At 48.8% G+C, this 13,126-nt stretch overlaps 1 protein-coding gene across 2 annotated transcripts in view; it reads left to right on the top strand.

The window, feature by feature from the left end:
* Nucleotides 1-13,126, top strand: part of LOC110500592 (insulin receptor substrate 1-B) — an 81,426-nt gene that overhangs the window by 30,693 nt on the left and 37,607 nt on the right. Inside the window, exons 2-3 of one of the 2 annotated variants that reach the window (XM_021578010.3) lie at nucleotides 2,171-2,475; nucleotides 3,725-6,884. In XM_021578010.3, the coding sequence (XP_021433685.3) occupies nucleotides 2,171-2,475; nucleotides 3,725-6,884 (3,465 nt within the window). Of the gene's footprint in view, nucleotides 1-2,170; nucleotides 2,476-3,724; nucleotides 6,896-13,126 lie in introns of those variants that run through there. The other variant, XM_090214654.1, reaches the window with a different exon arrangement.

The raw sequence follows: 13,126 nt of genomic DNA, 5'->3' as shown, positions 1-13,126 counted from the left end.
TTTCGGCTGCTCTGATTGCTGCAGAAGTTGCACATGGATCCGTGCGTGCGTCTCATTAGCAGGGGAAACGGAGGGGAAACGGTGGCCTTGCGAGACCCAAGATCAAAGAAGGAGTTTGTCGGGTTTTTGAGTGTTGAAGTGGCATTTACGACGCACAGCTGATTTCTAACAATGGTTTCATAACAAACACAGACCTGCTTCACAAATAGCTGAGGAGTTTTCTAGGAGAAAATAAATACTTGGTTGAGCAGAATTTGGCATAGGGATCTGAGGCCTTGTGTGGGAAGGATGGACAGTAGAGTGGAGTGGGATGGTAAGACGGTGACCAGGAGGGAAATGGTAAGGTAGCCTTGATACTGAAAGAAAAGCAGAGAAGAAGTGTAAGGGAAGGAAGGGGATATATTTTTAATTCCATTATTATTGAGTCTTGTTCAATGCCAGTCAGTACCATCCAGAAAGTCTACCTCTTTTCATTCCTCTGATTTCATTCTTTCTTTACATTTTTTTCTCTTCTCCCTTCCTTTTTTCTCAAGGATGTTTTATTTCCTGTCTGCGTTCCCTCATCTTTCTCAGTCCCTTTGCCGCAAAATCTCAAAAGCATCTCTTTCCTTTTAGTAAATCCAAAGGCAGCTGGCAAGACAGGACTACACACACACACACACACACACACACACACACACACACACACACACACACACACACACACACACACACACACAGCGGCCCATTAAATAGTCATGTGTGGCCCAAGCGTGACTCATCTAATGTAGGGGACGTGCCTCATACACAGCCGCTGGTCTACTGTCTAAGCCACTGGCATAGACTCTAACAGAACACAACAGCTATTCTGGTTCATCATTCATTTAGTTGTAAGAGAGCCAGAAGAACAGACAGGCAGGTTCCCCATACTGCGACCGCAACTAAATGTTTTGGAAACGGTTGTGGAAAAGTTAGTCATAACGGAGGTTGAGTATGTCGTTGTGCGTTCGTGCCGAAGGTTTTTGTATATATATGGTTGTGATTGTTGGGTTGAAGAGAAGGCACGGTAGAGGCAGAGGAACAAACACACACACACACACACACACACACACAGAGGGCCAAGTTTCCGTGCACCTAATTGAGTCTCTACTATCCAGAAGACAAGGCAATGCCACTTCATGGAAGTACATGAACACACACAGACATGCACACGCTCAAGTCTGATAATAATGTTGGAGGTTATGGAAGAGTGGAGGTTCTCTTCTATTAAGGTGAAGTTGTCAGAGGTGCCTGTATGAGCTAGTAGTCTAATCGTATAGTTTCAGTGTGTGTGGGTCAGTGAAGGAATCATTGACCCCATTCTTATCTATGAAAGCAGTTATTAAACAGGTGCATACCATTGATATTGACAGAGGACGTCATTGTTCCCTATCAGACCAGGTGAGCTCAGTCTCAATAATTGTGTGGTCTGCTCTATACGGTGAATGACCTGTAAATTAGTGTCTTCATACTGCAACTCAACTCTACAGTAAATTAGCTATAGGGTTCTAATGTATTCAGAATGTCTCAAACCTGCAAACACCAACCAAGTATATTGAAAGAACTCCGCATAAGGGCCCCAGATTTGTGGGATAGATGGTATCTGTTGCAGTGTCAGTTAAATTATTTTCACAAGTTTTCTTTTTTTTCATAGTCATTGTCCTTTTGAAGTGTTTGAATCCTCAACAGTTTGAATTTTCCGTGTGTATGTGTGTGGCCACCGAGTTGGAACATGTAGGTGCAGGGAGAGCGGGACTCGCAAGCCACTGCATGCTCGCCTGAAAAGCGGATTGTTCAGAATTTGCTAAAAAAGCTCGATATCAGCAGAGCTTGCATAATGGCAGAGGCTTGTTCTCGTGGGCTACGTAAATAGTGCTTTCACCTCACATTCCCTCTGGCAACTGATGCACGACGGACATGTTGGTCCTTTACAACGTTGGTGATTTACCACTTTGTTCCTTTGTGAACCTCCTCACAACCCACATTAATAACTGATCTCTCTCTTTCTCTCTTTCCATCCCTCTATCCACCCACCTGTCCCTCATCCTTTATCTTTCTTGTTCCATTTCTCTCTCGCCCTCTCAAACACTTTTCCTTAACTCTCTCTTCTCTCGGTCTTCATACATCTCTTCCCCACTCTCCTCCTTTCCAGGTAAGACGCCTACTACTGACACAGGTGCTGGAGGGGACTACGGCGTGCCCACCCCAGGCCCTGCCTTCAAGGAGGTGTGGCAGGTCAAGGTGTGGCCTAAAGGGCTGGGCCAGGCCAAGAACCTGGTGGGTGTCTACCGGCTGTGCCTGACCGACAAGACGGTCAACTTTGTCAAGCTCAACTCGGATGCGGCCGCCGTGGTCCTGCAGTTGATGAATGTGCGCCGCTGCGGTCACTCCGAAAACTTCTTCTTTGTGGAGGTTGGTCGCTCTGCGGTTACGGGCCCTGGGGAATTCTGGATGCAGGTAAGATGAAATGTAACACAGGCCCAATCTCTGGGGTTACAGCTGTGAATGGCTATGGTGTTTTAATTTAAGTCAAGCCGTGTATTCCTCCTGATGCATGACCATTTGATGTTGGCTAAATTCAAAGGAAAAGTTACAGTAGGGAATTTGTTAAGTTCATTAGAGTCAACTTCACCTCAAATTGCAGCCCAAATAAACGCTTCACAGAGTTCAAGTAACAGACACAACATCAACTGTTCAGTCCTTCATGGTCGAATTGCTGCAAAGAAACCACTACTAAAGGACACCAATAAGAAGAAGAGACTTGCTTGGGCCAAAAAAACACTAGCAATGGACATTAGGCCGGTGGAAATCTGTCCTTCGGTCTGATGAGTCCAAATTTGAGATACTTGGTTACAACCGCCGTGTCTTTGTAAGACGAAGAGTAGGTGAACGGATGATCTCCGCATGTGTGGTTCCCACCGTGAAGCATGGAGGGGAGGAGGAGGTGTGATCGTGTGGGGGTGCTTTGCTGGTGACACTGTCAGTAATTTATTTAGAAATCAAGCACACTTAACCAGCATGGCTTCCATAGCGTTCTGTAGCAATGCATCATCCCGTCTGATTTGCACTTAGTCCCACTATCATTTGTTTTTCAACCAGACAATGAACCAAAACACACCTCCAGGCTGTGTAAGGGCTATTTTACCAAGAATGAAAGTGATTGAGTGCTGCATCAGATGACCTGGCCTCCAAAATCACCCGATCTCATCCCATTTGAAATGGTTTGGGATGAGTTGAACCGCAGAGTGAAGGAAAAGCAGCCAACAAGTGCTCAGCATATGTGTGAATTCCTTCAAGACTGTTGGAAAAGCATTCCTCTTGAAGCTGGTTGAGAGAATGCCAAGAGGTCATCAAGGGTGGCTACTTTGAAGAATCTAAAATCAAAAATATATTTCTTTAACACTTGGTTACTATATGGTTCCATATGCGTTATTTCATAGTTTTGATGTCTTCACTATTATTCTACAATGTAGAAAATAGTAAAAATGAGTAGGTTGAATGAGTAGGTGTGTCCAAATGTCTGACTGGTACTGTATATGTACTTTGGTTTGCTCAGAAAACTTGGGGGTACAAATAAAATCACGTGGGCTGAATTTGGGCCGCCTATTGGGAAACCCTGGGTTAAATGTTAAGATTGTACATTAGTGGTTAGTTAGAACATGTGGTTGTAAATACATAGAGTATGACTGTGTTGTGCCTCATGCAGGTGGATGACTCAGTGGTGGCCCAGAACATGCACGAGACCCTACTGGAAGCCATGAAAGCCCTGAGTGAGGAGTTCCGCCAACGCAGCAAGTCACAGTCCAATTCTGGGCCAGGTGGGGGAGCCACCGCCTCCAACCCCATCAGCGTCCCCTCGCGACGCCACCATCCCAACCCGCCCCCCAGCCAGGTGGGCTTCACCCGTAGGCCTCGCACCGAGCCGCCCGGAGGGTCTGGAACAGGCGGCAACAGCGCAAACGCATCACCCACCCCCCGCCACAGTTTCCCTAGGTCAGGCACAGCCAGTGATGGGGGTAAAGGAGAAGAAGGGGTGGGGGGAGCGTGTGGAGGTGTAGGTCAGAGTTCCAGTCCTACCACCAATGGGTCCTGCTCCACCACACCCATCCTCAGGTCTAAGTTGGCCCGTTCTGCCTCCACCCCAACCAAGAACAACTCCCTGAGCCTGATGCGCTCCATCTCCACCCCAGCTCCCTACCCAGCTCCTAGCTTGTCCTCCAGCTCCAGCCACTGCTCTGAGTTTGGGGTAGTGGTGGGTGCAACCGGAGGAGGTGGAGAAGCAACAGGGACCGGTGCCTACAGCCGCCTCCACTCCCACAACGCCTCCGTGTCGGGCTCCCCCAGCGATTATGGCTCCTCGGATGAGTACGGCTCCAGCCCTGGGGAGCACTCTGCCCCCTCCCCCAACATGCCAGGAGGGTCAGCCAGGTCAGGCCGTTATCAATCCCTGGACGACGAGGCTGCTAACTACATCCTAATGGGCCAGCGTGGTGGTGGTGGAGCTCCAACATCTGGCTCTCTGCCTGCCGGAGCATCCAGCTCAGCCCCTTCTCACCAGCCCCAGACCAGGAGGGTCCTGCGGCGCTCCTCTAGCCGGGAATGTGAAGCCGAGAGGCAGTTGCTGAGCAAGCGGGCGTCCCTGCCTCCCATGGCCCTGGAGCGCCTGGCCCCGCGACCCCACAGGGGGGAGGAGGAGCAGGATGAAGACGTTGCGGACTACGCCATCATGTCCCGCAGCACCAGTGGGGATTCCTTCACCACCTGCGTCTCCTCACAAAGAGACTCTGAGATGAGCCCCGGTGGAGGGGGGGGAGGAGGGGGATACCTGGACGTGGCTGTAGAGTTGGTTGGTAGTGGAGGTATAGTGCGGGATAACGGCTATATGTCCATGCTACCGGGAGGAGTTACCCAACCTCCAGTCTCCCTCACCCACTCGCTTTCCGTCTCTGACTCGGAGTCCAAGCCAGCAGATGACTACATGGCCATGACGCCTAACAACAGCGTGTCCCCCCCGCAGCAGATCCGGCCCCCTCCTGGCTCTGGCGACGGCTACATGATGATGTCACCCAACAGCAGCTGCTCTCCAGACCAGCGTGGCTGCCTGGGAGGTGTGGCCTGGGTGGACAGCAGCAGCGCCGACAGCCGGGCGGGCAGCGACTACATGAACATGTCTCCCATCAGCATCCGCTCGGCTAACAGCAGCCCCCCTCCCCCCGAGCAACCCCCTCAGACAGACCACCACCCCTCACTGCAGGCCCCCAAGATGGTCTACTCCTACTACTCACTGCCCCGCTCCTACAAACACACGCCACCTGGTGGACACTTTGAGGACGGTCCCGGCCGAGGCAGGAGGCCCAATGGGAGCAGTGATGTCAGAGGAGTTGGTAGGGCGGTAGTGGTTCGTCAGGACCCCAATTTGGGTGCAGTCCAAGGTCGCCACCTGTCCCTCTCCTCGTCCTCATACTCCTCCAGCTCTGCCAGCAGTGAGAGCCTAGGGGAGAACGAGGACAGGGCTCTCCAGGGAGCAGGGTCCTCAGGTGGGGGAGCTCACTCTAAAGACATGGGGCTCCTCCAGCAGAGACGGGCAGCCCCCAAGCAGGGCCAGCAGGGGGGACCCAGGACCCGGCCTGTCAGCCTGTTTGTGGACGTGTCCAAAGCAAACACCCTCCCCAGGGTCCGTGAGAACCCCCTCCCCCCGGAGCCCAAGAGCCCAGGGGAGTACGTCAGCATTGAATTCAAGGGAGATCAAAGCGCCAGAGGAGGGCCAGGAGGTGGGGGAGGGAGGGGACTCAGACACGGGATGTCCCTGCCTCACGGCTCCAGCCAGTACCCTTCCCACCGGCCTGCCTCTTGCCTGGGGGGGTTCCTGCCCCTCCCCCGAAGCCCCTCCACCCCCCAGAACCCCATCATGCCCCTCACCCCTCCATCCGCCTCAGAATATGTCAACATGGACCTGCGGCCCTCACCGTCCCCCTCTCCCCTCTCCCTGACACCACTGAGCTTCCCCACCTTCCCCACCCCACCAACGCCCCCTCCAATGATCCTGGTCCCCAAGGCCCACGACGAGTACAGGGTGGCCCTTCAGCAGCAAGGCGGGCCAGAGGGTGCTGAAGCGGGGCCCAGGACAAACAGACAGACTACCCATGTAGTGGTGACTCAATCAGAGTCCCCTACCTCCTGCGGGGACTATACAGAGATGGCCTTCAGCCTGAAAAACAACACCGTCCCCAGCTCCACGTCCAACAACACCTTCCCCAAAGCCCCCTCCCCAGCCAGGCCCGATCCCCCAGTCCCTGTCGTCACCCTGGGCCTGGACTTCCCCCTGCCTAAACCTGGGCCCAACCCGGACCACGGGGCTAAAGTGATCCGGGCCGACCCCCAGGGCCGCAGGCGCCACTGCTCTGAAACCTTCCTCGCCTCCCCCTCTCTCCCTCCCCCCTCCTCCAACTCCTCCTCTTCTGCCTCTCTCTTCCCGGAGCAAGCCCAGGCCGTGGCTCGCCGGCTTGGGTTTGAGGGCATGCTGTGGGGGAATGGAGTGTCGGCCGAGCAACTCCCCTCACAGTTCCTCCACCCTGGGCCTGGCATACCCGCTGCCCAGGCTTTGTCCATGGAGCAAGGCCTTAACTACATAGACTTGGACTTGGCCAACAAAGAGAGCCCTCATTCAGCCTTAGATGGGTCCTCAACCATACAGGCTATCCCCCCTCGCCTCTACTCGTCCGTACTGAATGGGGGGGGCGGGGTGGGGGTGTCCGGGGCAGGCATTGGGGGTAGTGGCGGCTCCAACCTCAACACCTATGCCAGCATTGACTTCTACAAGTCAGAAGAGCTGCGGACGCATCCGAACGGAAACAAAGACGGTACAGGTGAGAGTTAATTTCTACTCCTTATGCCATGTTTGGGGGGAAGGTCTAAATGTCCTCTCTCTGTGATGTTTTGTGTACAGCTTTGGTTGCCCTCCTGCTCCTCTTCCTATGCCACCCCTCTCTTTCTATCACTCTCTCTTTCTCCCCCCCCATCTCTATCTCTCTCCTGTCTCCTGCTGCTACTGTCTACATTTTTCAGATGAAACGGTGGCATTTCAGATTCTGTCCATCTATGCTTATATGCAGGCCCACCTGGTGCTGGATTACCCAGCAGGCAGCACAAACACACACACGCCAATCAGGTCTTTGTTACTGTCTATTTACGCCTAAATGAGAAGAGATATGGTGAGTCTGCTATCTTTAGCTAAGTACATACGGTTTTTATCTTAGTACATATTTATGCAAGTTTATTAGCAGGAAATGGCTTCAAAATGGAAATGTGGAAAAAAGTACATAGTTGGACTCACACTCAATATCACCAGCTGACATGGGAACGGCAGGGTAGCCTAGTGGTTAGAGCATTGTACTAGTAACCGAAAGTTTGCAAGTTCAAATCCCCGAGCTGACAAGGTACAAATCTGTCGTTCTGCCCCTGAACAGGCAGTTAACCCACTGTTCCTAGGCTGTCATTGAAAATAAGAATTTGTTCTTAACTGACTTGCCTAGTTAAATAAATGTAAAATAAATAGATGTAGCTTATAACTCCTTGCACTTAGCTCAATTTCTGACAAACATGTTCTCTGAGTAGGAGACAAATGTTCTCTGAGCGAAGCCACTCTCTTCCCTGACTTAGCCAGAATTGGCTTGTTAGAGAAGTCTGTCTGCTATTTAAATAGACCCCAGTTAAACCCTGAGTGGGGATTTATAAACCAGATTGGGTAGTGAAGTGCTGAGTCGTGCTGGGCTAGCTAGCTTTCAAACAGTGGGCCTTTATGGAGCATGTTAGCACCGTTAGCTAGCCTTCAAACAGTGGGCCTTTATGGAGAACGTTACCACCGTTAGTTAGCCTCCACAGTAGGTATTTTGGGGAAATCTCTGGCTGTGCGTGTTAGCATGGTCGCGTCAGCGAGGCAGCGTGGGGCAGAATGTTACACGTTGGCTGGGAATGTTGAGAGGGGGCCAGTGTTTCACTACCGCAAACTGCTCCCAAATCAAATGCCTCTGTGCAGTGTCCCCTCCTCCCTTCATCCCTCCAGTCTATTCCGCCTCCCCCTTTTTCTTCCTCCAATAAATGACCCTTTTGTTCGGGTGTTTCTGCCGTGGTGTCTCTCTCTCTCTAACTTACACTCTCCTGTCTTTCTCCTCTCTCTCCTGTCTCTCTCTAACTTACTCTCTCACTCAGTCACTCATTCAGTCACTCACTCACACTCTCTCTTTCTCTCTCTCCCTTTCCCTCTAACTTACTCTCCCCTGTCTCTCGCTCTCTATTTCTCTCCTCACTGTCTTTCTTTCCTCTCACAATCTCTTTCTTTCGCTTCTTCCCCCCCCCCCCCATCTCTCTCTCTCCTCTTTTTTCACATTGTCTCGCTCCATCCCAGAATGATGAGTCCCCCTCTTATTGAGAAGAGAGGAAAGAAACTAGGATAGAGAGAATTAATGAAAGAGAGATAGAATGAGAGATGTTGTGGGGTACCCAAAAGTACAGATTGATCCTTAGACTACGGCACGGTTTGGAAGCAATGAATCGTTTCGTCTGTGCATTTATTTAGGCCTAAAAATGTTTGGTCAACTAACTCCATGGTAATTGTGGGGAATTTATTTTCTGGCAAGCTTGTGTGTGTGTGTGTGTGTGTGTGTGTGTGTGTGAGATGCAAACTAGTCACTTTTCAGCGAAATTCACAGTTTTGAATCCAAAATAGATGATTTGTGTAGATCCGATGCGAAAAGTGGGGTGGGGGGGTTGGATCACTACTGGCTGTAACGAACGAGTGATGCGCGTTTGGCGCAATACTGGCTGTATCCAAGGCCCAGCCCATCGTTCACATAACAACAGAATGCAGCATGCATTGGTTTGAATCCAGTGTGGCTAAATGCTTATGCTTCTAGATCCGACAGTGCAGCAGCATCTAACAGGTAATATCTAACAATTCCACAACAAAACCAAATACACACAATCTAGTAAAGGAATGGGATGAGAATATATGAGTATAAAATATATGGATGAGCAGTGACAGAGTGGCTAAGATGCAATATATGGTAAAGAATATATAGTGAAGGATACAGTATATACATATGAGATGAGTAATGTGAGATATGTAAACATTCTTAAAGTGACTAGTGTTCCATTAATTAAAGTGGCCAATGATATCAAGTTGGTAGGTATGCAGCCACCTCTCTGTGCTAGTGGTGGCTGTATAACAATCTGATGGCCTTGAAATATAAGCTGTTTTTCAGTCTCCCGCTCCCAGCTTTGATGCACCTGTACTGACCTCGCCTTCTGGATGGAAGTGGGGTGAACAGGTAGTGGCTTGCGCCTTCTTCACCACACTGTCTGTGTGCGTGGACCATTTCAGTTTGTTGTTGATATGTACACAGAGGAACTTTCCACCTTCTCCACTGATGTCCCGTTGATGTGGATAGGGGCTGCTCCCTCTGCGGTTTCCTGAAGTCCACAATCATCTCTTTTGATTTGCTGACATTGAGAGGTTATTTTCCTGACACCACACTCCGAGGGCCCTCACCTCCTCCTTATTGTGTCGTCTGCAAACTTGAGTTGGAGGCATGCATGGCCACGCAGTCATGGGTGAACAGGGAGTACAGGAGAGGGCTGAGAACGCACCCTTGTGGGGCCCCAGTGTTGAGGATCAGCGAAGTGGAGATGTTTTTTCCTACCTTCACCACTTGGGGGCGGCCCGTCAGGAAGTCCAGGACCCAGTTGCACAGGGCGGGGTCGGGACCCAGGGTCTCAATCTTAATGATGAGTTTGGAGGGCACTATGGTGTTGAATGCTGAGCTGTAGTCAAAGGAAAAGCATTCTTACATAGGTATTCATCTGTTCCAGATGGGATATGGCAGTGTGATGGCGATTGCATTGTCTGTGGATATATTAGGGTGGTAAGCAAATTGGACTGAGTCTAGGGTAACGGGTAGGGTGGAGGTAGGGTGGAGGTGATTTGATGCTTTAGCCTCTCAAAGCACTACATGATGACAGAAGTGAGTGCTATGGTGCGATAGTCATTTAGTTCAGTTAACTTAGCTTTCTTGGGAACAGGAACAATGGTGGCCATCTTAAAGCATGTGGGGACAGCAGAATGGGATAGGGATTGATTGAATATGTCCGTTAACACATCAGACCGCTGGTCTGCGCATGCTCTGAGGACGCGGCTAAGGATGCCGTCTGGGCCTGTGGCCTTGCGAGGGTTAAAACGTTTAAATGTTTTACTCACGTCGGCCATGGAGAAGGAGAGCCTACAGTCTTTGGTAGCGGGCCGTGTAGGTGGCACTATATTGTCCTCAAAGCGCGCAAAGAAGTTGTTTCATTTGTCTGGGAGCAAGACGTCGGTGTCTGCGACGGGGCTACTTTTCTTTTAGTAATCCTTGATTGTCTTTAGACCCTGCCACGTGTCTTGTGTTTGAGCCGTTGAATTGCGACTCCACTTTGTCTCTATACTGAACCTTTGCTTGTTTAATTACCTTACGGCGGGAATAACCACACTGTTTGCATTCGGTCATTTTTCCAGTCGCCTTGCCATGATTAAATGCGGTGGTACATGCTTTCAGTTTTGCGCGAATGCTGCCATCAATCCCCGGTTTCTGGTTAGGGTAGGTTTTAATAGTCTCTGTGAGTACAACATCTCCTATACACTTCCTTATAAACTTGCTCACCGAGTCAGCGTATACGTCAATGTTATTGTCTGAGGCTACCCGGAACATATCCCAGTCCACGCGATCGAAACAACAATCGTGAAGCGTGGAATCCGATTGGTCAGACCAGCGTTGGATAGACCTAAGCATGGGCCCTCCTGTTTTTAGTTTCTGCCTATAAGAGGGGAGCAACAAGATAGAATCATGGTCAGATTTGACAAATGGACGGTGGTCGAGTGGGTTACTCGCTTGTGTACTGCAAACGATATGCTGATAGAATTTAGGTAGCCTTGTTCTCAGATTAGTTTTGTTAAAATCCCCAGCTACAATACATGCAGCCTCATGATATATGGTTTCCAGTTTGCGTAAAGTCCAGTGAAGTTTCTTGATGGCTGTCTTGAAATCCGCTTGTGGGGGGATATACAGTTGAAGTTGGAAGTTTACATACCCCTTAGCCAAAAACATTTAAACGCCGTTTTTCACAATTCCTGACATTTAATCCTAAAAAAAAATCCCTGTCTTATGTCAGTTATGATCACCACTTTATTTTAAGAATGTGAAATGTCAGAATAATAGCAGAGTGATTTTATTTCAGCTTTTATTTCTTTCATCACATTCCCAGTGGGTCAGAATTTTACATACACTCAATTAGTATTTGGTAGCATTGCCTTTTAAATTGTTTAACTTGGGTCAAACGTTTCGGGTAGCCTTCCCACAGCTTCCCACAATAAGTTGGGTGAATTTTGGCCCATTCCTCCTGACAGAGCTGGTGTAACTGAGTCAGGTTTGTAGGCCTCCTTGCTCGCACACACTTTTTCAGTTCTGCCCACACATTTTCTATGGGATTGAGGTCACGGCTTTGTGATGGCCACTCCAATACCTTGACTTTGTTGTCCTTAAAACTTCTTGACGCACCCTATCCCGTTAGCGGGATCATTTTCATAAAAACCCGCTGAATTGCAGCGCGCCATATTCAAATAAAATTACTAAACATATTTAATTTTCATGAAATCACAAGTGCAATAAAGCAAAACACAGTTTAGCTTGTTGTTAATCCACCTGTCGTGTCAGATTTAGAAAATATGCTTTACAGCGAAAGCAATCCAAGCGTTTGTGTGAGTTTATCGATCACTAGACAAAACATTATGAACACCTAGCATCAAAGCAGCTTGGTCACGAAAATCAGAAAAGCAATAAAATTAATCGCTTACCTTTGATCTTCGGATGTTTTCATTGACGAGACTCCCAGTTACACAATAAATGTTCCTTTTATATCCAAAATACCTCCATTTGTTTGGCGCGTTATGTTCAGAAATCCACAGGCTTGAGCGGTCACGACATCGCGCCGAAAATTCCAAATAGTATCCGTAATGCCAACAGAAACATGTCAAACTTTTTTATAATCAATCCTCAGGTTGTTTTTAAAATATATAGTCGATAATATATCAATCGGAACAATCGCTTTTTCAATAGGAGAGGGAGAGACAATGGCTGCCCCACTCTGTTGCGCAAGCAAAACTCATGCGAACACCCAGCTATCCACTGACGCAATGTTATCTTTCTCGCTAATTTTTCAAAATAAAAGCCTGAAACTATGTCTAAAGACTGTTGACACCTTGAGGAAGCAATAGGAAAAGGAATCTGGTTGATATCCCTTTAAATAGAACGAAGGCAGGTTATGGAACATGGAGCTTTCAAAATAGAAGCCACTTCCTGGTTTGATTTTCCTCAGGTTTTCGCCTGCAATATCAGTTCTGTTATACTCACAGACAATATTTTGATCGTTTTGGAAACTTTAGAGTTTTCTATCCTAATCTGACAAGTATATGCATATTCTAGTTTCTTGGCCTGAGAAATAAGCCGTTTCAAATGGGTACGTTTTTCATCCAAAAAATAAAAATACTGCCTCCTACACTCAACAAGTTAAGCCATTTTGCCACAACTTTGGAAGTATGCTTGGCGTCATTGTCCATTTGGAAGACCCATTTGCGACCAACCTTTAACTTCCTGACTGATGTCTTGAGATGTTGCTTCAATATATCCACATAATTTTCCTGCCTCACGATGCTATCTATTTTGTGAAGTGCACCAGTCCCTCCTGCAGCAAATCACCCCCACAACATGATGCTGCCACCCCCGTGCTTCACGGTTGGGATGGTGTTCTTCGGCTTGCAAGCCTCCTCCTTTTTCCTCTTAACATAACGATGGACATTATGGCCAAACAGTTCTATTTTTGTTTCATCAGACCAGAGGACATTTCTCCAGAAAGTACGATCTTTGTCCCCATGTGCAGTTGCAAACTGTAGTCTGGCTTTTTTATGGCGGTTTTGGAGCAGTGGCTTCTTCCTTGCTGAGCAGCCTTTCAGGTTTTGTCGGTATAGGACTCGTTTTACTGTGGATATAGATGCTTTTGTACCGGTTTCCTCCAGCATCTTCAC

This window comes from Oncorhynchus mykiss, chromosome 21 (genome assembly GCF_057628025.1).
Source record: "Oncorhynchus mykiss isolate SJ-2025 chromosome 21, ASM5762802v1, whole genome shotgun sequence".
Taxonomy (NCBI): Eukaryota; Metazoa; Chordata; class Actinopteri; order Salmoniformes; family Salmonidae; genus Oncorhynchus; species Oncorhynchus mykiss.
Note: the sequence above shows the minus strand (reverse complement) of the source record. Positions and strands in the feature narration are given on the sequence as shown.